The following is a 24,864-nucleotide window of genomic DNA, read 5'->3' as shown; positions in this document are numbered from 1 at the left end:
AGTCTGCTTTGGCAGTGCTTCTGCTCTCCAGGGTTCTGACTTTGGTTTGAATGAACTTGCTTCATAAAAGTGCTCTGGTATGCCATAATTGAATAAGTGTACAGAAGGGTTTGGAATCACCAGGTTAAATGATTATATAGCCTCAAACTGCATAGATTTTCTGACTCAATTAAACTACCCATTATCTCTTATTTAAGTGACCAATAAAACGTGCGATTATGTCTTTCTTTGCAAGTGGGATTAATATCTACTGTTTATCTCAAGATAAATATTGCTAACATAGCCTGGGAAAGCACTTTTATGCCCTTAAGAGTGAGGCAGTAGAGGACTCCACTGTTGGGTATGAAGTTTTGTCTTCTGAACTGATTATGAAATACGCTAACCATTTATATGGTTTTGTCTTTATAGACTGAAATCGCCAAGAGATTGAATACGATTTGTGCACAAGTCATCCCATTTCTGTCTCAGGAAGTAAGTAAAACTGTTCAGCTGTTAAAGTGCAATTATGTTGCTTCTCTGTTTGCAAATTAGCTAGTTTTAAGATGTTAATTTTATCACGAGGAACAAGTGTGAGGAACATCTGTTACAGCTGAAGTGTGTAAACCCCCTGCTATTCCATCTCATAGATCTAAGGGCACACTGTGGAAGCAGTGACGATAGCTCAACCTTAAATTAATTCTTTTCTATGGAAAACTGCAAAATGACTATCAAGCATAAAGCTTTTCTTTTCTTCGAGGAGTAGTATAAGCTTGATCGCTTCTGATGATTAACGTGTCCTTTTACTGTTTCTTTTACTGCTTTTTAAAAATGGTTCCATCAGGGTTGACTTGATCATGGGAGCAGGTATTTCATTTGTCCTTGTACCTCAAGGCAGATTGATAATGCTGTCTGTGGAGGGAGCGGATGCCAATACTCGTAAGGTTAAGAGCATTCATGTTACATGTTCGTGTTACCTTGGCTTACAGAGTTATATCCATATATGAGCCATTTTATTGTTACAAAGTCATAGATAGGAGTTTAACCTTAATCTTTTGAGAGGGGAAAGCTCTTTGTGTGAGTAAACCTATGAAATTGACTCAAAACCAGTATATTTTAGTTTTGCCTTAAAGTTTACTTTTGGATACAAGCTAATAAATGTAAAACTGTGCTTTAAGTGTGTACAAGATGCGTATATCTTGAGACAGAGTGAAAAGCTTATGGGCCTTGGAGCTGGAATGCTGAGTGTCTGCTCTTATTGGCATCTACTGCTCCATGCTGGGTAGCACCATCCCTGCTATTACCATGGCAGCCTTTTCCAGCATAGCATTTACGGGATGTTACCATTTAGATTTGTTGGCCTTTTGAAGACTGTTGTTTTGTTAGACTTTATTAATTCGGAGTCTCTGCTATATATAGTCTCCTTTCTCCCAAAGAGACGTGCAACTTTGTTTTTATTTGTGAGTGGACCTGGGAGGTGTGTGGGCTATTTCCAGCCTGTGATCTCAGAGTGTGTGTGTGTGTGTGTGTATGTGTGTGTGTGTCTTTCCTTTCTCCTGTGGCGGGTGAAACATCTAAGGACTAAAGGAGGAAAGGAATTCCCAGAGTCCAGAACCAACTGGTGGGTTGAGATTTGTTGACCAGAGAAGAGATTGCAGGTTTAATGTTTAAAATTTGAGTATCCAAACTGCTACTGCTGCTAAGTCACTTCAGTGTATGACCCCAGAGATGGCAGCCCACCAGGCTTCCCCGTCCCTGGGACTCTCCAGGCAAGAACACTGGAGTGGGTTGCCATTTCCTTCTCCAATGCATGAAAATGAAAAGCGAAAGGGAAGTCGCTCAGTCGTGTCTGACTCTTCACGACCCCATGGACTGCAGCCTACCAAGCTGCTGCATCCATGGGATTCTCCAGGCAAAAGTACTGGAGTGGGATGCCATTGCCTTCTCCAAAGGGGTGTTTTAAATGGCTGTAAATTTCTCCTGCTCAAATTTATCATAGCAAACCCTTTCTGAGAATCAGGATGATCTTCCACATCCCATACTATTGACTTCTAAGGCTTCACATGACCATTTTTGATGTCTTTTTTTGCCTTTCTACCATTCTGAACCCCAAATTCCCATCAGAAGTTAACTGGTGCTGTTTAGAAAGATGGGCAGCACCACTGTTTTCCTTTCCCTGGTTGTCTGTGTTCTGTGAAATATGTGCTCCAGCAAGTTCACATTTAAACTCATATTACACCTCAGTCTGTACCATATGCAGCATTTGTCTTTTGGTTGGAAGGTACAGTGAAGTTCTTGGCTGCCTCACTAATACTTTTTCTTCTTGTTTTCAAAGCATCAACAGCAGGTGGCCCAGGCTGTTGAACGTGCCAAACAGGTGACCATGGCAGAGCTGAATGCCATCATCGGGGTACGTGGCCTACCAGGTCTACCTCCTACAGTGTGTATAACCAGCTTTCATTTCTTCTAAATTTGTGGGCTTAATCTATATCTAATCTGTATATAATATGAAGTTAACTTGACCTTTTGATAAGTGGGAGAGGGGGAGGCAGTTTCAGGTACGGGGAAGTGGTTTCAGGTACACTGAGGTGTGTAAGGGAAGAACACTTGGCATAAGGGAGGTAATAGCAACCTTTTTTAGGATGGGAACAAAATAAATCTTATTTTCAATGGAAAAATAAATATAGTTTATCCTGCTCCCTTAGGTTAAAACTTTAGGTAAAGGTTTTAAATACCTACTTTCCTTACTTCTGTCATATAACTTTAGATCCCAATTGGGGTCAAGACATCCCTTGGAATTATTTCATTTTGTTATCGTTTGATTCTTTTGCCTTTTTTTCCCCAGGGTATTAGAACCTATGTATAACTGTTTTGATTTTCTTGTGGCTCTTTCATGAAGTTTTAAGTAGCACCCCAACGAAAAGAAAGCCCTCTTGCCGTTGAAGAAGTGATAATTGTCTGCCCTGGTGCCCTCTAGCCTTTCACGAGGTTTCTGCTCTTCTGGGTTGAGTTCAGTTAGTGCTCCTTGCTGGCAACTGGTTGTCAATCACAAGTCATTTGCTCTGCATTAATGAGCCCGGTGAACCGTGGGGTCCATCTCCTGCATGAGTTCATTCCCCACCCCCTGACCACGCCCCCTTCCTTCCCCTCAACTGCAGGATCCAGGACGGTTCTCATGTTTTCTGCCCTTCCAGACTAGGCGAGAGAAGTAGCTGAAACAAGGGACCGTCCTTTCTGATTTTATTCATACGTGAGTGCCTTGAGCGGATTCAAATCACTCATTTATCAATTTATGTTAATTGCTTGTGAGAAGATGCCCTGCTGGTCTTTATAGTTCCCTCAGACACTTTGTAATGATAATTAGACATGCTGCTGTACGGATTAAGAGTGCCATAGTGCAGTGACGGCCACAGACAATGGAACCAGTTAATCCATCAGGGTTTAAAATTACATCCCAACTGGAGATGGAGAAAAACATAAGAGCCAAGGAGGATTAAAGAATGAGCCTCAGCTTGAAAACTCTCCTTTCATCAGTTTCTCAATTGCAGATCTGCAGTCGGGTTGCCTGTGGTAAGCTATTGGCAGTCAATTAGGTGAAATAAACTGGGAGGGTGACCTTCATTTCCTTTTAATAGCTTTTTCCTCCCTGAAATGGGGAGCTTCAGTGGATTTTCAGCTTAAATTTTATTCAAGCTGCTTTATTACACTTGACAGCTTAGCTCTGCATAAACAATTCTCCCTCCTCCCCTTCACCCCAGATCCGGGCTCTGCATCTCTCCCCCTTCGTATCACGTTTTTGACTGTTACTTAGTGGGCTCTCTAATCACATTCAACAAAAAACACAATTACATCTGCATTTGTCTGCTGCCTTCTGTACCCTTTTCTTGTGTAATGAATTGCTTTATTTCAGAGATCAAATCAAATATTCACTGGTACTTTTGCATGTACTGTGTTTGATTAGCAAAGACTAATAGCAAATTGTACTTGTAGCTCGAGCGCAGAATTTTTTAACCCAAATGAATGAGGATGGAAAAGCCTGTTTTGATTAAAGGAAAACATATGCAAAGCAGTTCTCAAGTACCCAGTTCAACTTTGTGGAACATGTTTGTTTTCTGATAGGCTCTAAATTTTTACATATCATTTCTTCATGGTAAAACTTTGTACTCTTTATGTCCTCAAAGCCACTGCCCAATTGTACCCATTAGAAAGGAGGAAATTGTGTTAACCAGATGTTTATAGGTAATACTCATTTCACGTTGAATCAGAAAATAAAAATAACAGGTTGTTTTGCAAGGGCAGATGAATCGCTAATTTTATGAGTGGCTTTAGTCCAGGAAACATGTTGTTGAGATTATAAAGGCAGATTAGCTCTGATAGCTAGCAACAATAACCCAAATCAGTGAATTGGGCCCAGCACAAGACTTAACGCCAATTGTGAGTCTTCAGCATATTGGCATGTGCAGCTTTTATAATTGTAATGTTTGGATCAGTATATTAATTTATGTCGGCAGGCTCTTTTAAAGTTTGTAGTGATCAATAATTATCCTACACCATAAGTTTCATGCTCTGGCATATGCTTGATTTTTGCTTGAAAGGAATTGTGCGCGTCCTGGAAAATCGAAGTAGCATAAAATTGGGTTGACAATTCAGTGGACCTTTGCACCCCTTCATTGAACATGCAGTGTGTCAACCTTTCTCCCCAGAGGGGAGGAGGCTCTGGGAGGCTGTCTGTTCCTACAAGCAGCAGCTGCGCGCAGAGTAAATGCAGCCTGGTTTGATAGCAGCTGTCAGTATTGTTCAGGGACCGACTTAGGGTAAAGAACAATGGCAGAGGCCACGGTCTTCGTCTGCATCGACTTTCAGGCTAAGAAAAGAAATAGTAATTTAACGGTTTAGACATCTATTACAAGTGTGAAAGATCATGAAAGAGTACCCTTTAAAATGCAGATGAACCAAAAATTTCTCATCCCCTTTAAGGTACAATCAAGCAGCTTACTGCTTGCTTAACAGGGCTAAAGATTTCTCTTTAGCAAACCTGGAAAAAGTTATATCTTCCTAAGGACACCAGGCTTCTAAGTGAGATTAGCTGTGTCCTGGGACTGTGGATGCTCTTTTAGTAGGCAGAGAGAGGTTCTATTATTTTTTTTCCCATTTTTGTGAAGTGAATTAATGATACCTGTTTTGCACTGGCATAGAACACTTAGTTCTCATATCTGATGGGAAATACAGAATTTTAAATCTTTTCCACTGCAGCACCTGCCTTCAACTTACGTAGATTACTGGTATTTAAGAAAGATAAACTTCTTAGATATTTGAGATATTTTTGGTTATACTTTTTAAAAATAGCTTTGATGGTAAATTTGATAATTGGCAGAATAATAACTGCAACCCTAGATTTTGAATTTTTTTTAAGCTCTCTTGCTATTAAACATATGTTCTTGTAACAATAAAAAGTAATAATGCAGAGATCCTGATAGGCACAGGGTTTATTCAGTTTGACACAAGCTGACTTGTACTTTAGAAAACAAGTTCATTGTGGGAAGGGAACTTACTTGAACCTTGATTTCCGCCTCCCCCCCCCCCCAAACATTGGGATAAACAACACAATTTAATCAGCATTCCTCAAATATTTTTTTAAAATTTGGAATGCTATTAAAAATGCTCAAAATGAAATAGTTTATTGACTTAATGTAACATTTTATTTGTGGAATAGCTAATGGCTACCTGAAGGAAAAGAAAATTGACCAAAGACCTCTTAAGTTCATTACTCCCCATTGTAGTATTTGGGTAGTTGGAAACTTAGAACTCTCCTTTACCTGCTCTGACACTAAGTAATTGATTCTAAACTGAGATTAGGATTACAAATAATTAGTGTTGTCTTTTAACTGGATTTATTATATCATATATAATTGGTTTTATATCATATAAAATTAATATGTCATACAAATACAGATATGGCTATGTACATACCTGTACACACATGGATTTTTAAAATTTGATGTGTAATTTACACGTGAAATGCACAGTGTACAGACTGACCCCTGGCACAGGCACACACCCTTTGGGCCACACTCTCTCTCAGGGTACAGATTGTCCCCACCACCATAGAAAGTCCCCTTGTCTTCTTGTCAGTCAAGATTTCCCACTCCCTGAAGAAACATGGTTTCTTTTTGATTAAAAAGTGAAAGAATAATTAGCAGAGGGCAATTTCTTTTTTAAAGAAAACAGTTGCATAGTTTACCTATTTCTAACCAAATACCTGCTGCCTAACTTCTCAGTGTTTCATTTATGCTCATTTTCTAAGACCATTTACATCATGTTCTAGAACTAACACCCCAAAAAGATGTCATTTTCATTATAGGGGACTGGAATGCAAAAGTAGGAAGTCAAGAACACCTAGAGTAACAGGCAAATTTGGCCTTGGAGTACAGAATGAAGCAGGGCAAAGGCTAATAGAGTTCTGCCAAGATAACGTACTGGTCATAGCAAACACCCTCTTCCAACAACACAAGAGAAGACTCTACACATGGAAATCACCAGATGGTCAACACCAAAATCAGGCTGATTATATTCTTTGCAGCCAAAGACAGAGAAGTTCTATATGATGAGCAAAAACATGACTGGGAGCGGACTGTGCCTCAGATCATGAACTCTTTATTGCCAAATTCAGACTTAAATTGAAGAAAGTCAGGAAGACCACTAGACCATTCAAGTATGATCTAAATCAAATCCCTTATGATTATACAGTGGAAGTGAGAAATAGATTTAAGGGACTAGATCTGATAGATAGAGTACCTGATGAACTATGGACGGAGGTTCGTGACATTGTGCAGGAGACAGGAATCAAGACCATCCCCAAGAAAAAGAAATGCAAAAAAGCAAAATGGCTGTATGAGGAGGCCTTACAAATAGCTGTGAAAAGAAGAGAAGCAAAAAGCAAAGGAGAAAAGGAAAGATAGATCCATTTGAATACAGAGTTCCAAAGAATAGCAAGGTGAGATAAGAAAGCCTTCCTCAGTGATCAATGCAAAGAAATAGAATAAAGAAAATAGAGATCTCTTCAAGAAAATTAGACATACCAAGGGAACATTTCATGCAAAAGTGAAGTCGCTTAGTCGTGTCCAACTCTTTGCGACCCTGTGGACTGTAGCCTACCAGGCTCCTCCAAGATGGGCTCAATAAAGGACAGAAACGGTGTGGACCTAACAAGCAGAAGATATTAAGAAGAAGTGGCAAGAATACACAGACTGTACAAAAAAGATCTTCATGACCCAGATAATCACGATGATGTGATCATTCACACTCACTTAGAGCCAAACATCCTAGAATGTGAAGTCAAGTGGGCCTTAGGAAGCATCGCTATGAACAAAGTTAGTGGAGGTGATGGAATTCCAGTTGAGCTATTTCAAATCCCAACAGATGATGCTGTGAAAATGTTGCACTCAATATGCAAGCACATTTGGAAAATTCAGCAGTGGCCACAGGACTGGAAAAGGTCCGTTTTCATTTTAATCCCTAAGAAAGGCAACGCCAAAGAATGCTCAAACTACTGCACAGTTGCACTCATCTCATATACTAGTAAGGTAAGGTAAGTCACTTCAGTCGTGTCCGACTCTGTGTGACCCCAATAGATGGCAGCCCACCAGGCTCCCCCATCCCTGGGATTCTCCAGGCAAGAACACTGGAGTGGGTTGCCATTTCCTTCTCCAGTGCATGAAAGTGAAAAGTGAAAGTGAAGTCGCTCAGTCGTGTCCGACTCCTAGCGACCCCATGGACTGCAGCCTACGAGGCTTCTCCGTCCATGGGATTTTCCAGGCAAGAGTACTGGAGTGGGGTGCCATTGCCTTCTCCGCATATACTAGTAAAGTACTGCTCAAAATTTTCCAAGCCAAGCTTCAGCAATACGTGAACTGTGAACTTCCAGATGTTCTTGCTAGTTTTAGAAAAGGCAGAAGAACCAGAGATCAAATTGCCAACGTCTGCTGGATCATCGAAAAAGCAAGAGAGTTCCAGAAAAACATTATTTCTGCTTCATTGACTATGCCAAAGCCTTTGTGTGGATCACAATAAACTGTGGAAAATTCTGAAGGAGATGGGAATACCAGACCACCTGACCTGCCTCTTGAGAAACCTGTATGCAGATCAGGAAGCAACAGTTAGAACTGGACGTGAAACAACAGACTGGTTCCAATAGGAAGAGGAGTACGTCAAGGCTGTGTATTGTCACCCTGCATATTTAACTTAAATGCAGAGTACATCATGAGAAATGCTGGGCTGGAGGAATCACAAGCTGGAATCAAGATTGCCGGGAGAAATATCAATAACCTCAGATATGCAGATGACACCACTCTTATGGCAGAAAGTGAAGAAGAACTAAAGAGCCTCTTGATGAAAGTGAAAGAGGAGAGTGAAAAGTTGGCTTAAAGCTCAACATTCAGAAAACTAAGATCATGGCATCTGGTCCCATCACTTAATGGCAAATAGAAGGGGAGACAGTGGAAACAGTGACAGACTTTATTTTTGGGGGCTCCAAAATCACTGCAGATGGTGACTGCAGCCATGAAATTAAAAGACGCTTACTCCTTAGAAGGAAAGTTATGACCACTGTAGACAGCATATTAATAAGCAGAGACATTACTTTGTCAACAAAGGTCCATCTAGTCAAGGCTATGGTTTTTCCAGTGGTCATGTATGGTTGTGAGAGTTGGACTGTGGAGAAAGCTGAGCGCTGAAGAATTGATGCTTTTGAACTGTGGTGTTGGAGAAGACTCTTGAGAGTCCTTTGGACTGCAAGGAGATCCAACCAGTCCATCCTAAAGGAGATCAGTGCTGGGTTTTCATTGGAAGGACTGATGTTGAAGCTAAAACTCCAATACTTTGGCCACCTGATGTGAAGAGCTGACTCATTGGAAAAGACCCTGATGCTGGCAAAGATTGAGGGCAGGAGGAGAAGGGGACAACAGAGGATGAGATGGTTGGATGGCATCACTGACTCAGTGGACCTGGGTTTGGGTGGACTCCGGGAGTTGGTGATGGACAGGGAGGCCTGGCATGCTGTGGTTCATGGAGTCACAAAGAGTCGGACATGACTGAGTGACTGAACTGAACTGAACCTTGGATAACATGGTGCCCGTGTTGGTACCCATGTTACCTGGTCCTAGGATAAGACTGGACTTTTTTGGGACACTTGGCACTATTATGCTTTGTGACCTCGTACAGCCAGTTTAGCTCCATCAGCGTCCATCTTCAGGTGGACAATGCCATTTACCTTGTATGGCTTTTGTAGAGGGTAAGACTGACCAGCAGCCTTTGCCTGACATGTGGGTGAACTGACTGCCCTGAACTGCAGTTTTGCCTGCCTGGTTTCTCTCAGTGCCTGTAGCACATCTCTGGGTCCAGTTGACCAAGCTTCTTCAAAGGGTGATTACTCCAGGCAGTGGGTCACCTCCTCTTTTGTCTTTTCTGGTGGTTACCTGGATATTGTTATTTGAGATTAGACCCAGCCAGATGCTCTGCTTCTGCCATTAAGTCGTGTGCTTGAATGAGTTTTAATAAGGACACAGCAGTGTAGAAGCATTGCCATTTAACTTTTGGTGAACAAACTTAAAATTCAGAACCGAGGGAAAAGTTAACTTTGGGGAACAGATGGAGAGAAGCTTGAGAAGCAAAAGTGTGAGGATCAGGCACTTTTGGCTTCCTTACTCAGCATAAAGCGTGAGGGACCAGTTCTTTTGTTGGCACTGAGAAGTGACAGGGATCCTTGAGATGGAATTAGAAGGAAGGCAGAATTAGAAGAGATGCCTAGATGACCAATTCCCCTACCACAAAATGCCAGATTTCTGATAGCTGCCTCTGTGCTGATTGTTGGACATAAGAAAATGTAAACAATTTTCCATAGCAGTATATGAAGGTCAGGAACTCAAGGAAATTTGGAGTTAGTATAAGCAAACTTGTTTATCCTTACTCATTTATTTGGATGTGATCTAACTTACTTTCCCCAAATATAACTTCTGTCAAGGTCTGTGGGGCTCTGGTTTGGGGCTCTAGTTTTGGTCAGGTGTGTATTCTTGTTTCATAGGCAAATTTATAATTCTCTATACTTTAAAACAACTTAGTGTGAAATAAAAGAAGCCTAGGGTGGTTTGTGGTATCTGACTATGTGTGTTTGTGTAGGTGATGGCTGTGAATACAGCCTTCTGATGTGTCAGTAGAAGGAGCCTTTCTGTCCTGAAGAGATTGAGTTGTACACCTAAAGGACTCCCCATTGTTGCATGAGATGATTGGTTTAAGGATTAGCAAGAATGTTGGATTATTTTTCTCCTCCGGCTGTAGCTGTCAGCCATCTATAGGATTGTAGTGTGTGAAGTTTAAGAGGATGAGGTTAGCCTCTTATTCTTATGAGTATGCAGTTAATCCCTGGAAAGCCCATCAGTAACCCAGCTGTAAGTTTCTTTATAAAACAAAATCACCCTAGGAGAATAATGCATAGCCTGCTACCACAGGAAGTAACTAAAATGACAACAAACATGGATCTTCCAGCTCTACCAGCTTCTATTTAGTGACTTACCTGCCACTTAAATTCCAATAGTTCAGCCCGTTTATTAATTTTCCAAAGGGATGGAGCAATACAGCCGAGAAGTCTCTGCATCTGACTTTTTTTTTTTTTTTTTTTTAAAACCTAGAGTACAGCTAGGTATCTAACAAATGCAGGGCTTGGCTTCAGTGTCTGAGTTCCTCTGAATAGGCAGTGTGCTTTTAATTTATTAGGAAACTTGCTGAAGCGTTGTTTACTTGTTCATGTCCCCATATATTTTCATATGATTTTTATTTGGATTTATTAGAAGGCATTATAATATTTTCCCTCTTTTCAGGGGAAGAACTCTTCAGAATAGAAAGTAGAACATCTCATTTTAATTATTAGATCTATGCAGGTTTTTTTAATTGATGGGTGATTTATGTACCATATCATTCACCCTGCTTTTTTTTTTTTTCAAAGAATTTTTTAAAATGTGGACCATTTTTAAAGTCTCTACGGAATTTTTCACAATATTGATTCTATTTTATGTTTCTTTGGTTTTCTGGCTGTGACACATGTGGACTTTCAGCTCCCCAACTAGGGTTTGAACCTGCACCCCCCTGCATTAGAAGGCAAAGTCTTAACCACTGGATTGCCAGGGAAGTCCCTCACTCACCCTTTTAAAAGCACAGTGTTTTTAATATATTTACAAACATGTATAACTATCACTAATATGTAATTCTTGAACATTTTCATCACTCCAAAAATAAACCCATATTCATTAGCAGTCAAGACCCCCTTCTCCATCCCTTCAACTCCCTGGCAATGCTTAATCTTTCTATCTCTTATGGATTTTTCTGTTCTGAATATTTCCTGTAAATGGAGTCACATAATACGTTCCTTTGTCTGGCTTGTTTCACTTGGCATAATGTTTTCAAGATTTTTGAGTCCTTTTTTTGATGAAAAATATTCTATTACATCAGTATACTGCATTTGTTATCTGTCCAGTCACTTGCTGGTCATTTAATTGTTTCTGCATTTTGGCTATTATAAATAATGCTGCTGTAAATATTTGTATGAGGATGAGATGGTTGGATGGCATCACTGATTCAATGGACATGAGTTTGAGTAAATTCTGGGAGCTGGTGATGAGAGGGAGGGCTGGCGTGCTGCAGTCCACGGGGTCGCAAAGAGTCAGACATGACTGAGAGACTGAACTGAAACATTTGTATAAAAATTTTTCTGTGGACATGTTTTCTTTTATCTGGTATTTATATCTAGGAATGGAGTCTCTGGGTCATATGGTAATTCCATCTAACTTTTTAAACAGCCCAGTGGCTGTACCATTTTACATTCCCCCCTAGCAGTGGGTGAGAATTCCAGTTTCTCTGCTTCTTCTCCAACACTTGGTATTGTCCATTGTTTGATTCTAGTCCTCCTAGTGGGTGTGACATGCTGTCTGATTTGTAGTTTTGATTTATATTTCTCTGATGGCTGGTTATGGTGAGCATCTTTATATTGAAACCTTATCTGGTTTTAGAAGTGGATCTACTTAAGTGCCCATGACTTGTAAAAACTCACTCTAGTTTAGGTCTTTAAGTCATGATGGAAACAGGTACCCAGGGCAGGTAGAATGAGTAAGTCAGGGTGATGATGCAGAACAGGTTGGCCTGTGCAGGTTAGCCGAAATACAGAAACAGAAAAGAAGAGTTTCGATCCTTTTCAGAATTTTAGGCCTTCATCTGGGTGCCTGCCTACATGTAGGTCAGCAGTTTTGTTTCTGTGTGCTCCTGCATCAAAATGGGGCCTTTCGGTGGATTTATTTATTTACTTACTTTTTATTGTCTTCAAGTGGCTTGTGAATTCTTGGCCCCAGCAAGCAGTTCCTGCCTGTTTATCACCCCTGCCCCTCTTCACACGAGAGGCCATCCACATAATGGGAGGTTTCCAGATAACTCCCAGAGTAGTGTCCTTGATGTTTCTGCTGCCACACAGCTCTTCCCCACTTCTCCCACTTATTTATCGTAGCATACCAATTTTCTTTTTATGCACTCTCCCAAGATAAGAACTGAGCGTTTTAAAGAACAGAGTAATAGCAGAAAATCAAGGAAGAGTGATTTGGAGAAAATTGTCAATAAATGCTACTTTTCACTCTCCCCCTCCCCACCTTTAAAAGTGTTTAAATACCAAGTGCTATAAATGCCACGTACTGTCACACTTTTAGCATTGGAGATGCTGTTTTGGGGCATGGTTTTAGTTCTGGTTGGGTTCAGTTTGTGGTTTGTGTGACACAGTTTTCCCAAAGGTTGTAAAGTGGGTTAAATTTCAGAAATTCATATTGATTCAGTGGTTGGTGATGAGGAACTTATTAACATCTAGTGGGGATGAGGGGGATATTGGTCTTCATTTTTCTGGTTTCCTTTCTACCTGTATAGGCAGCTTTGTGGTGATAAATCTTGTGCTATACCTGTTTTAGAAACAAAAATGTAAAAACCACCTCACTATTACATTAAAGCTCTGAATGTAAACAGCAAAGTCAATTTCATTATAGCAACATAATTGACCTGGGCTGCACTAGGTAAAATGTGAATTAAAATTCTAAATGCATGGCTGTTGTTTGACATGGATGAGGTTATTTTATTCCTTGTGGGTTTTCAGTATCATTAACTCAGGGTTTGGTGTTTGTTTTCTTCATCTCATTCCCAGCCTATTCAAATTGTTTGGGTAAGAATGAGTGCATTTATCTCCTCATGCCCCAAACTAAACCTTTCCCTAATCATCTCTGTGGCATCAGAACAGTCCGTAAAAGTTCCCAGTGTAGCTCTTTCTCCAAATTGTTTTGTAAAATGTGAAGTTTCTGTTTGTTTTAAATTGTTACTGGAGTCAGCATAAGCAGCTGCTCATTTTGGGGGGTCGTGACAAGGTACTTGATGGAGAAAGGACAGTGAAGAGTTGAATGCTGAAAAGTACTTTTGGGTTTTAAACAATTTGGCAAATCCTTTGGCATATAAGAACATGGATTCTAACATAATGGTACAGAATTCTAGCTTAGATTTAGACCAGAATTTCTCTGTTTCAGTGTTACTGACATTTTAGGCTTGTGAATTCTCTGTGATGAGGGCTGTTGTGTGCATTGTACTGTGCATTGTACGGCGTTGAATGGCATCCCCGGCCTCTACCTACTGGACGCCAGTAGCACTTCTCCTCCTCTCTCCCTCCCAGCTGTGACAACCATAAATGTCTCTAGATGTTGCCAAATGTCCCTGGGATGGGGGAAAAGGCTGTCAAAATTGCTTTGTTTGAGAACCACCTGTTTAGATTGATACATATTGCCTCAACCACCACTGTTCATCAAAAATGCCTTTTCTGATGCTTTGTAAACTGTTTTGCTTGTGTGTTCTGTGGTTATAAATCTATAGCCAATCACTTAAAAAAAAAGTTTACTAATTAGTGCAAGCTAATGAATGGGTAGAAGGTTGAATTTTTCCAGCCTTGCTGTCATGTTGAGAAACATTTTAGTTTCCCCAATGATTTGGGCAGGTTTGGGTCTATGGAGGACTGATGCATGTAAATTCCCTTAATTGGCAGAGCCATTGGGTGTTTTGAGGTGTTGCTGGCTGTATAGTAGTGTCTTTTGTTCTAACACATATTTTTGAGTAGCATTCATGTTTTTTTTCTTTTAGTGAAGGTGATGGGTATTAGGCTGTCTCAGGTAAACTGTGGGGAGAAAAAAAAAAAACACAAAACAACATGTTCTTTCAAGAACACATGGGACAGGTCAGCTGCTCTTTTGGAGTCAGCTGTTTTAATCTCCTGGATGTGGGCCCTCTATTCATTTCCATGAATATTTTATCTTACAGACAACACTTCTTATTTATTAAGCGTCTTCTGAGAGAAGCCAGAACTATCTCTGTTTCAGCTTGATTCTTCCTTATCAGCTTCCTTGGAAGAGAACTAGAGTGAAAGATGTTTTCATTTCTCATATGTAGGGTGTTGGGAAGTGGAGACTGGAGAGATGGCACTTGTGAGTTGTAAATCTCAGAACAAATTCCCATCTGTCACTGCTGCCGAGGCTGCATTGTGGAGATCGTTTTATTTCCCAGTAAACATCCGACAGTGAAGTGGATTGTCTCTGGGTGTACAGTGTTGCGTGCCCTCAGGAGTATCTCCTTACCTGGGAAGGGAGAAATGTGAAGTCATCAGTGGAGAAAGAGCTTGTCTTCTTCCTTCCGCTGCTTGGGAACCCTGGGTCTGTCACTGACTCCTTATGAACATGCCTGGGCTGCTGGGGTCACAGGAGAGATGCTGTTGAAGGGAATGAAAGGTTTTCAATCATCATTCTGGCTGAGAACCCATGGCAAGCCACTCTTTCATCTGTGAAATGGGAGCCATGATTCCCACCCTCCCTCCCTCTGGTATGTTCTAAGCTGAGGCCAGATAAGGAAGCTGGAATTATGATCTAGGAGCTCTGCATGGCAGGATAAAGAAGTAGAATGTGAGGCAGCAGTGTTCATGTTTCCTGGGTCTGCAGCATCTTCAGTAGCTGTGATTCATCCTGTTGCTATCTACTTAAGTATTCCTTTCATTTTGTGAGAGAGTTATGCTTTTTTATAAAAGGTGGAAGAAGGCACTTTCAAGATGGCCAAGCTCAGAATGGAAGAACCTCATTGCCTCTAATAATAGACTGTCTTCATGGGCCTGAAACTCTATAGCAGGGTAGAGGTGGGGGTTACCTATGGCCAGTGTAAGCTGTTGGAGAGCTCTGTTGAGAGCCATTTGCCTAAATGTTGGGTTTAACCTTTCAGGTCTGCTTCACAGCTGAGGCAAAGCCCCTTTATTTTGTAAGCTTAGTCTTCTTTTTAGTAATGAGAATGCTTTCCAGTTCATCTTTCTAAAAACCAACTTGGCTTTGGCAGAAAATTCCCTTCCTTCTAGCGTCTTCAAATGTCACCTGAGACTGCCTTAACTCTGACATAAAATCCCACGTCTGGAGTCATTTTTTTGGTAACTCCATTTGGGGGGGGGATTTTAGGGGGGTAACTGGGAGGGGCGGGGTGCAGGGAAGGGTGATAGGGTTGTATCCTCCACCCTGTAGTTAAAGTCCTTCCCCTCTGCTTAGCCTCGCTCATCTTCTTTTAATCAGTGCTGCTCTTAATTACCCCACTGCACCCACTTCTGTATGCATCACTGCCTTCCCCTCGCAGCAGCCGGACATAGCTCTCACTCTCCGAGTAATGATAGTAATCGCTGGTAGGGCAGACCTGTTCCTCATCCTTCTCTGAGCACATTTCTTATGGCAGGTGTCTAGTTCCTAATTAAGTGCTAATGAGCATGCCTAGTGGACCGTGATGCCTCTGCCAGCTTCTTCAGTTTTATGTCCTGCTATTGCTGAGCTCTTAAAAGGTGAGAGAGCAGGAATTAGTGTCTTTGGGATGACAGGAAGGTGATTTTATGCATAAAGAAATTGTTATTATGATCTCAAATGGTGAATGAGTAGTTTATAAATACTTTCCAAGAAGGCTATTAATGTTGCTCTCTCTGACCTCGCTCCCTTTTCCAATTTCCTTCTCATTAGAACTGTGCTCTCTTTGGAAGGAATGGAAGTTTAAAGAGGTTGGCTTCTAAAGATTTTTAAAAAGATACTAGGAGTGGTTGAAAATTCACTGTAAGATAACTGTAGACACTGATTTCTGCCTTTTAGCTGCTGCTTGCTCTTGAGGGCTGGAAACCTGTTTAGTATTCAATCAAATATCAGTAGTTGGGGTGGAAATTACTGAAGATCTGGCATAAAGATCTAATATATTCAGTACACGCAAGGGGGTAATAAATAAAACTAGTAATTGAGTCCCAGGGAAGTGAGCACAAATCAGAATCTTAAGAATTTCCTAACATTACACCTTAGAAATTGAGCTTTAATCGTTTTTACTATCTCATCAAAAATGAGTTTTATGTTGGACAGCTGAAATGCAGCCAGATTTATGGTGGAGGGGCCATTTCTGGGATACTTTTTCATTTCCTGTAGTGTGTCTTAAATATAATATATGAGAGCAATGGTACTTTTTAATATGAACCAATTTATAACTTCTGGAATGGGTTAAGCAATAGAGGTGAAGGCATTTAGGAACGAGGGACTTGGTCATCAACAGTGTTTTCCTCAGCAGGCTTCTTGGCCTCACTGTATCCCGGTGTCTTCCTCCGTGACATGGAGAGGGGCTGGTTTGGGGCATGAAGCTCAGGAGAAAGGAAGGGATAATCAAAGTTCTGCCTCTGTGGTTTCTTTGAGTTGTCACATGCATGTCTCCCTGAGGCCTCCCTCTGTATGTGGTGGTACCATGACGGCCCTTCCTATGTTGACTTCACTCCCCTCCCACCTGGTGGGAGAAACTCAGTGCCTTGAGCCTGGCCACCTGTGAAATGGGAATATCAGTACTTCCTCATTTCTGTGAGGGTTTGATGAAGTAGAACTGACTTAAGATGAAGATAAACCTTGATGAAGTAAGGGCACACCAGTGCATAAGAGATGCTAGTTCTTCCTTCTTTCTGGGTATGTTAATATTTGGTTTTGTCTCATCCTACCATTGTGTTAGGTTAACACAAGAATGCTGGGGTAGAATGGAATCGCCTAGTAACTTGTGACTTGTTGAGAATATAGGTACTATATTGTAGGATGTATATCTGTGCCTCCCCTGTTGTAACCTTTCTGAAATCAGAATGAACCCAAAATCTGTGGCATCTTAGATTCAGTGACAGCACTGGATTTCAACCCTGGAGCTGCCTAGAGATGGGACTAACTAATATGTGAGGGCTTACTTACCTATCCAAGCTTGCACAGCTACGTTCTCAGGGTGTGAGTTAGGCCAGAAAGTGACAATGTTAGTCTGAAGATTATGTTTTGGGACGATTATATGATATCAGGTAACTAAGCAGATGCAGGCTTTTGATGGACTGAACGTACTAACCACATTTTTTTTTTCTCCCTTTCCTCTCTCTCTCTCTCTCTCTCTTTTTGCTGTGTGTGTGTGTAACCTCCTGATCTGTCTCCTCCATCCTCTCATGTCATGTCTGGTTTCTACCCGGATGCCACCACCGCCGCCGCCACCACCACTTTTTCTTTCTCTCTCCCTCTTCCTCTCAACCACCACCTCCAACAGCAGCAGCAGTTGCAAGCTCAGCATCTTTCTCATGGCCACGGACCTCCAGTGCCCCTCACCCCTCACCCTTCGGGACTTCAGCCTCCTGGAATCCCGCCCCTCGGCGGCAGTGCCGGCCTCCTGGCGCTGTCTAGTGCTCTGAGTGGCCAGTCTCACTTGGCAATTAAAGATGACAAGAAGCACCACGATGCAGAGCACCACAGAGGTGAGAGGCCGGGCAAGCCAGATTAGGACCTTGTCCTAACACTCTTACAGTGCTGCAAAGTTTGTGCACCGCTAAAGAAAGCCCCAACCCATACAGAGCGCTAACAATGAGCTAAGAGGAACTGTCTGTCGCAAAGCTTGGCCACTGAAACACAGTTCACCCTGGAGGTTTTCAGGGTTTAACGTGGGCATCTGTAGATTTCTCCATCTCTTTAGATGGCAGGCATCTTGACATCTTGGCAACTGCCTCGTTAATGCCAGTGGCCTGTACCATATTATGGAAAACTGTTAACTGCTTAATTGGGTAATTTTCAAAGAAAGTAATGTTGTTAAATGGGGCGAAATAAGAAGTTAAATTTGAAAGTGAATGTGTTCAAATGAAAGGTTTGATAATTGCATCTGTTACTACTTAGTTTCATAGGCTTTAATTCTAGTATGCATTAAATATTGGGCAAAATTGCACTTGACTAATTTTTTGAAAAAAAAAAAAAAAAAAGAGTAATTTATTCTGTCAAGAAATTTTAAAAAAATAGGCTTTTGTGTATGGTTAAACTGTAAATCTTATGTTTACAAAATACTGTAATTTTCAGGAAATCACTGTATTAGGAATGTGCAATGACTTATATAAATAAAAGCCATTTTTAAAACTGTTTGGGGCTTGTGTTCTAATTATTCCCCCCTTTTTTTTATTTCTGTTCTTGCCTCTGTGTCTGAACGGGCATGTCTGTGCGTTTCTTGGTAACCTCGGGAGCAGACAGAGAACCAGGCACAGTAAGTACCCTGACTTTATGTGCCTGCTGCACATAAAAACACGTTCCTCCTCCCACCCCCACGGTGCACCCCAGCCGCCTTTCTGTACATATAGGCACAGACACGTGTATTCTACCCTATCTCTCTCAGCAACTTGTTTTTTTTTTTTTTTAATATGTCTGTTCTCTCCCCCACCCCCCCATCTTTTGTATAAAACTTTTATCGGATGAGAGGGAGGCAAAGCTAAGATTACTCACTTGAAAATACACTTTGATCCTTATGTGCCCCATTTTAAAAATATGTTTATCATTGCACTTCAAGTCCAGGTTTACCTCTAATGTAAGAGAGTATTCATTTTTTTCTTAAGTCAGTTCTGCAGGCAAGAGGTCATAATCCATATATGAAATTGGTTAGTGTTGTGTTATTTCTACCTAAACCATCATTATCCTCTGCAAATGCATCTTAGTTGCTAGGTTTCTATATCTGGTTTTCTTTTCATAATCATCCTTGGAGTGTGAACTTGAACTTTATTTTAGTCCAAAGAACTGAGTCTTTGAGTAATCTCTCAAAACCAAGAAAATTGAGTTCACAGAGCTCTGTGCTTATTGAGTTCATTTTTTCACCAGCCTAAATCTCAGTATATACTGAGTTTCCTGCATAATTATTATAGAAAACTCATGGTAATGGTTATATAAAATGGAGAAACCCACTTTATGTAATATTTGATCTGTTCACATATCTGCCAGTTACTTGTGGGGTTGCCTGTCTCTAGAATGCACCTCTCATGTTGTGGAGCAAACAGTGAGAAACTGGCCCCTTTTCAGCTAAGATAACCTGTAGTTTTTACCCCTTCCCTCCTTCCTTTTATCTTTCTGAACATGACAGTATTTTGATGATCTTCAATCTAAATATGGTTTAAAAATGGGATGAAGTGAAGTGAAGTGAATTGAGCTCGCTCAGTCGTGTCCGACTCTTTGCGACCCCATGGACTGTAGCCCACCAGGCTCTTCCATCCATGGGATTCTCCAGGCAAGAATACTGGAGTGGGTTGCCATTTCCTTCTCCAGGGGAACTTCTCGACCCAGGGATCGAACCTGGGTCTCCCGCATTGCAGGCAGGCGCTTTACCCTCTGAGTCACCGGGGAAGCCCTACTGAACTTTTAAATAAATCGCTCTGATACTTTCTTATGAATTTGGGGGGAAGATATGTAATTTTTTTCAGTTTGAAAAGTTTAGGTCCCCCGTCCCTCCACCTTCTGGGTAGAATAGTAACTGTTTTAAAAATTTTCTTTGGGACTGAGCTTGGTATACTTTATGTGTCAGAGTATATTAGGGGAATAGATAATGGTGAAAGGATGAGAAAGCTGGTTTTAAGATTCTTGTTCTGTAAGTTTTCTTTGGAAAATGTTAGGAAGGAAAAAGAGGGGAGAAAAAATTAGACCTAGGGAATAAAGTCACCTTCTCCCAAAGTACAGACCTAAGTAAACTGATATATGGAGGAACTAACTTTTGATTTATGGGGAAGTTGTACCCTTAAAGAAGTACAAAATAGTTCTTCAATTTCAGGCAGCTGTGGATTGTTTTTAAGTCCAGCTAGTTTGGTTATTAGTAAGTCCATGTTGAGTTAATAGTTAGTGAACTTTCAAGTCCAAATGTGGTAGATACATTGCATAAACCAATCTATAAAATAATATAAAATACATAGTTACTTAATGTTTCATTTGCATGTCTCCTTTTTTACACCAAACTTCTGTCAAGTCTTAATTATAATTTCAACATTTTCAGAAGTATATATACTGAGTTTCCTGCATAATTATTATAGAAAACTCATGGTAATGATTGTATAAAATGGAGAAACTAGACTACTTTGTAACCTAAACATTTAATTCAGTCTGTAGAGAGGAATTAAATTGTTCACTGTCCATATAAGTGGGATTTTGCTGCAGTTATGTAAAATTAACTCTCTTCAAACTTTATGTAAAATTAAATATGAGACTCAGTGGGTAATGAGATGATGTGTACTATTAACACCTAAAATATTATAGTACTTAAGTATTTAATAAAGTGGTTTGAATTATGAAGTTGAATTTTACTTGGCAGATGAAGTCAATTGATTATACAGGTGTTTTGTTTTTCACTCAATGAGGGGTTAAGAGCAGTGGCTATCTAGGGCAATGATTTTCACACCTTGTGGTCTCAGAACCTTCATATCCTTAAAGTAATTGATGACCCCAGAGAACTTTTGTTTATGTATGTCACATATTTTGAAAAATATCTGGGTTAGAAATAAAACAGATTTTTAAATTACTTAAACAGATAGTTACTTAATTGTGTTAAATAACATTTTTAGTGAAAAATAACTAATTTCCAAAATAAAAAATTAGAGTGGGAAGAATGTCTTTGTTTTTTGCACATTTGCAAATGTCTTTATTGCCTGGTTTAAAGAGGGTAGCTGAGTTCTTGTCAATTTTTTGTATTCTGTTTGTTGACATATATTGTTTTGGTTTAAGTATTAAAATCTGCCCACAAAGAGACACCCTTGAGGTCCTTGGACCCAACTCTTGAGAACCTCTGCCATAAATAAGACCAAGGAGTTCTGAGAAATTCTAGGCTGGCATATAGTTTTATTTTTTTCCTACTCTTCTTTCTATGTTGAACAGACATTTTTTATATCCAATGCAAAAATCAAGGACTTACAATAGATCCAGAGGGAACTGTTGAGTGTGTATGTATTGTTATCTGAGTCTAAACTATTCCATTCGCTAGTTGAAGGTTTTATGGTGGGAAAACAAATGAACTATAATGTAACCTATTTTATGTAAAACCCAGGAAAGGAGAGAGCTAAGAGCAGAGAGGACACGATTTTTTAAGTTTCTCATTTCTGAAAGGGATGAGTGGTAAAGCTAGTAACTTAAGAGAGGTGTAATTTTCTGTTTGGCTATTGATTTTAAATTAAGATTTGACTACTGTTTTTCTAATTCACAAACCTTTTTTTATTTTAACATAAGCCTGTTTATCAGAGTGCTACTACTGAACAAAGAAATGACCTGACAAAAGCCTTTATTTCTTCAAGAGTAATAAAATTTAGATACTCAAGTTAATTTAAAGATGAATTGCACCAAATTCATTTTGGCTGAAGAAAATCTCCTTTAAATTAAGTCTGCTTGAAAGACCTGGAGTTAGAGAATTGACAAGGAGCTGTATGGCTTTTAAGAAAATGTGATAGGATGTTTATTTAAGTACTCATTCATTAAACAAATACTTATTGACCATTTACTATCTGCCAGGCACTGGCTGAGAGCGCTGTGTATACTTGCTGCCGTTTTATAGTGATGTCTTGTGATGTCAGAGTCAAATTATGTGTTGAATGAAAAGCACTGAAATACGTCACTCATGTGATCATTATTTGGAACATCTAGAAAAGGGAGGAGACTTGAGCGGGCTGTCTGGGAGAGACTCTAGAATGGGACGGTCTGTAAACTTAGGCAGGCTCCTGAGTGGACTTCAGAAGGCCCTTGAATACCCCTAAGATTTTATGTAGAGTACTGTGGGTGAGTGCTCTTATGTAATGCTGGGAAAAGATCATAACTCTCACTGAATTCTCCATGGGGGGTTCCTGGCTCTGAAAAGTCTTAAGCACTTTTCACCTGCTTTAGGTCAGAATAGTGCATCGCTATCATTTTCTTCCTAGGTGGTACTAGTGGTAAAGAACCCACTTGCAGGAAACATAAGAGATCTAGTTCAGTCCCTGGGTCCAGAAAATCTGGAGGAGGGCATGGCAACCCACTCCAGTATTCGTGCCTGAAGAATCCCATGGACAGAGGAACCTGGCAGGCTACAGTCCATGGGGTCTCAAAGAGTCGGACATGACAGAAGTGACTAAGCACACATCTCTTTTCTCACACGCAAAGCACAAGGAGGTTGGGTGCTTCTGTTCATACAGATCATCTTTCTGAGGGACTGTATTACCACTCCCGTAACTGATTTCTACAGTTACCATGCTCACATTTAGAACTTTTAAACAAGTGGTTATGACAACCATCACTTGATGTTAAGATGGTGTCTTTATTTTTTTCTTCTCTAGCTGTTGTACTTGACTAGTTAATTGGCAGAGGCAGGACCAGAGCCTAGTTCTGGACCACCCACCCCTTCCCTTTTTCTGAAATGACACTGTGCAGAATAGAGGGCAAAGAGGGAATAAGCTACGAGGCTTGCTTTGGGAAGTATTTCACCCTTGGCTGTTTCTGAAATTTTACTTTTTTGAATGTCACATTGTCTGCTCGTGGCTTTTTATGACCATGGCAGTGTGTGGGGGGGTGTGGGGGTGGTGAGGAGCAGTGATAGAAAGAAGGTAGGTTTTGGACTAAGGCAGACCCAGTGGAATTCTGGCTGCACAGGCAGTCTTCCTCATCCTTTTGGACCTTCTTGTCTCCTCTGTAAAATGGCAATGGTGGCTGCCTGCAGGGTGAGGGTTCAGGACCCACAAATGGGAAGTCGTCAGACCTGCCATTGCAGGCCTTTAGGCAGGTCCTCCCTGCATCTGCCTGCAGGGGAGCCAGACAACAGGAAACATGTCGTTGGTCACCCTCAGCATAGTTACTTGTGGTTTCCTTTCCTCCTCACACAATGTGTGAGGCTTCTGTGGCGACGAGGGCCCACCTGACTGAGTGGCTGGTCCTGATTATGTGTGTCAGCCTCACGAAACACACCCCAGTCTCTTAGGAACTTGATCAGTTGAATGATGCTGGAATCCGTCAAAGGCAAATGGGGGCTCAGAGGAGGTATTTTCACCTAAACATTGATGACTTTATCTTGGCCTATGCCAAGGAATTGTGTGGAGACAAAGGATAAAACTAAGATGAATTAACTGAAATCTCTATATTTAAGGCACAGTAGGAAACACATTTTCTGAAGCAGTGGCCTCAGTAGATTTTTCTTTTGGCAGAACTTAAAACTCTGTACTTAAAAAAATAAAATAAATCCTCTGGGAAAACCAGCATCACTGCCGTGAGAAGGGTGAACCCCCAAGGGAAGGAGGACCCTGGCGGTTTCTTGCTTGTTGGGAATGGTGTGTTCCTGTGCCAGGTGAGGTGTCTGCTTATCATTTTCAACATCCCCTCCTTAACATAGTACAGCAAACTGTATCTTTCCGATGAGGAGAGATGGGTGTAAGTGCCATCAGATATCAGATACCACAGTCCAGTCCTGACCCATTGCTTTCTAGTTTCAGGACCTTTTTCTTTGCAGTAGAAGCTTCTCACCAGGGGCTGGCAAATGAAGAGGGGCAGTAGCACCTAAGAGCGCTTTACAAACATGCTTCTAGAAAAGGTTTGAGATACAGCTTGATTTTTGCTGTGACCAAGGTCCTGATTAGGGGAATAAAGGTGTTATGAGGTCATTTAAAGATTATTTTTAAGTAGTTATGTTTCTTTTCAGCTTCATAGTTTTTATTGAAAACGTTTTATTTTGTTTTACCTGGAGAAGGAGGGTGGAAAAGCAAACTGTGGACCTAGAGAGTGACGCTGAAGGCATTTCATGGTTTAGCACGTCTTCCAGCCCAGATGTCACTGGGTGTGTGTCTATAGCTCTTTTATCTTGGACATCCTCTCGAGTCACCCATCTGCATCCAACAGTGCTGAGTTCCTAAATGCAGGTGCACGAACATGTTTTTTCTTTTAATTTTTTTTTTATTGTTCTCCCCATATTTTGCCTTCAAACCATGTGAGAAATAGATGTTTACCCTTCAGGCCTGCTTCACAGCCAGTCTTCTGAGACATGTTTTCTATGTTTCCACACATCTCCATTTGCTTCCACTTTTGCCATTGACAAGTGGGGATTCTGTTAGTTTTATACGTTACAAGTGCATTTGTCACACACAGTGCGTGAATGACCAACTGGACCGCAGCACAAAGTATGCACAGAGTACGCGCAGAGTGACGGCTTAATTGGTACCAGGTGTGGATGAGGCGGCGCACAGATGTGATGGGGTGTGTCGTTACCTAATTGTTTTAATGTTCACTGAGAAGTTAATTGTCAGCCTAGAGTGTGCTAGCAAATTAGGTTCCCACTGCCTTAGAGTAACTGAGGATAAATGAGGTGTCATGAGTTTCCAATCTGTACCTCTGACACAAACACTTTTCCTGTGAGGAGGAGACTGTTCCCAAGGGGAATCAGCATGGCAGCTAAAGAAATCCATTTGAATAATGTGCATTATTTTCACATTAGGGAAACCTGTCTAGCTTTTGCTGTCTCCATGAGCGGGTTTTC

General features: G+C 40.8%; 1 protein-coding gene across 6 annotated transcripts in view; it reads left to right on the top strand.

Annotated features, from left to right (window-relative positions):
• The window catches only part of TLE1 (TLE family member 1, transcriptional corepressor), a 92,386-nt gene that overhangs the window by 28,420 nt on the left and 39,102 nt on the right, over positions 1 to 24,864 (top strand). For 3 of the 6 annotated variants that reach the window (XM_006071620.4, XM_044939982.2, XM_044939983.2), the window contains 4 exons: positions 409 to 471; positions 2,312 to 2,416; positions 17,644 to 17,848; positions 18,602 to 18,618. In XM_006071620.4, the coding sequence (XP_006071682.1) occupies positions 409 to 471; positions 2,312 to 2,416; positions 17,644 to 17,848; positions 18,602 to 18,618 (390 nt within the window). The remainder of the gene's footprint in view (positions 1 to 408; positions 472 to 2,311; positions 2,417 to 17,643; positions 17,849 to 18,601; positions 18,619 to 24,864) is intronic. The other 3 variants (XM_025281649.3, XM_006071622.4, XM_025281648.3) reach the window with 3 other exon arrangements.

The sequence above is a fragment of the Bubalus bubalis genome, chromosome 3, assembly GCF_019923935.1.
Source record: "Bubalus bubalis isolate 160015118507 breed Murrah chromosome 3, NDDB_SH_1, whole genome shotgun sequence".
In the NCBI taxonomy this organism is placed as follows: Eukaryota; Metazoa; Chordata; class Mammalia; order Artiodactyla; family Bovidae; genus Bubalus; species Bubalus bubalis.
This window is presented reverse-complemented; position numbering and strand designations above follow the sequence as displayed.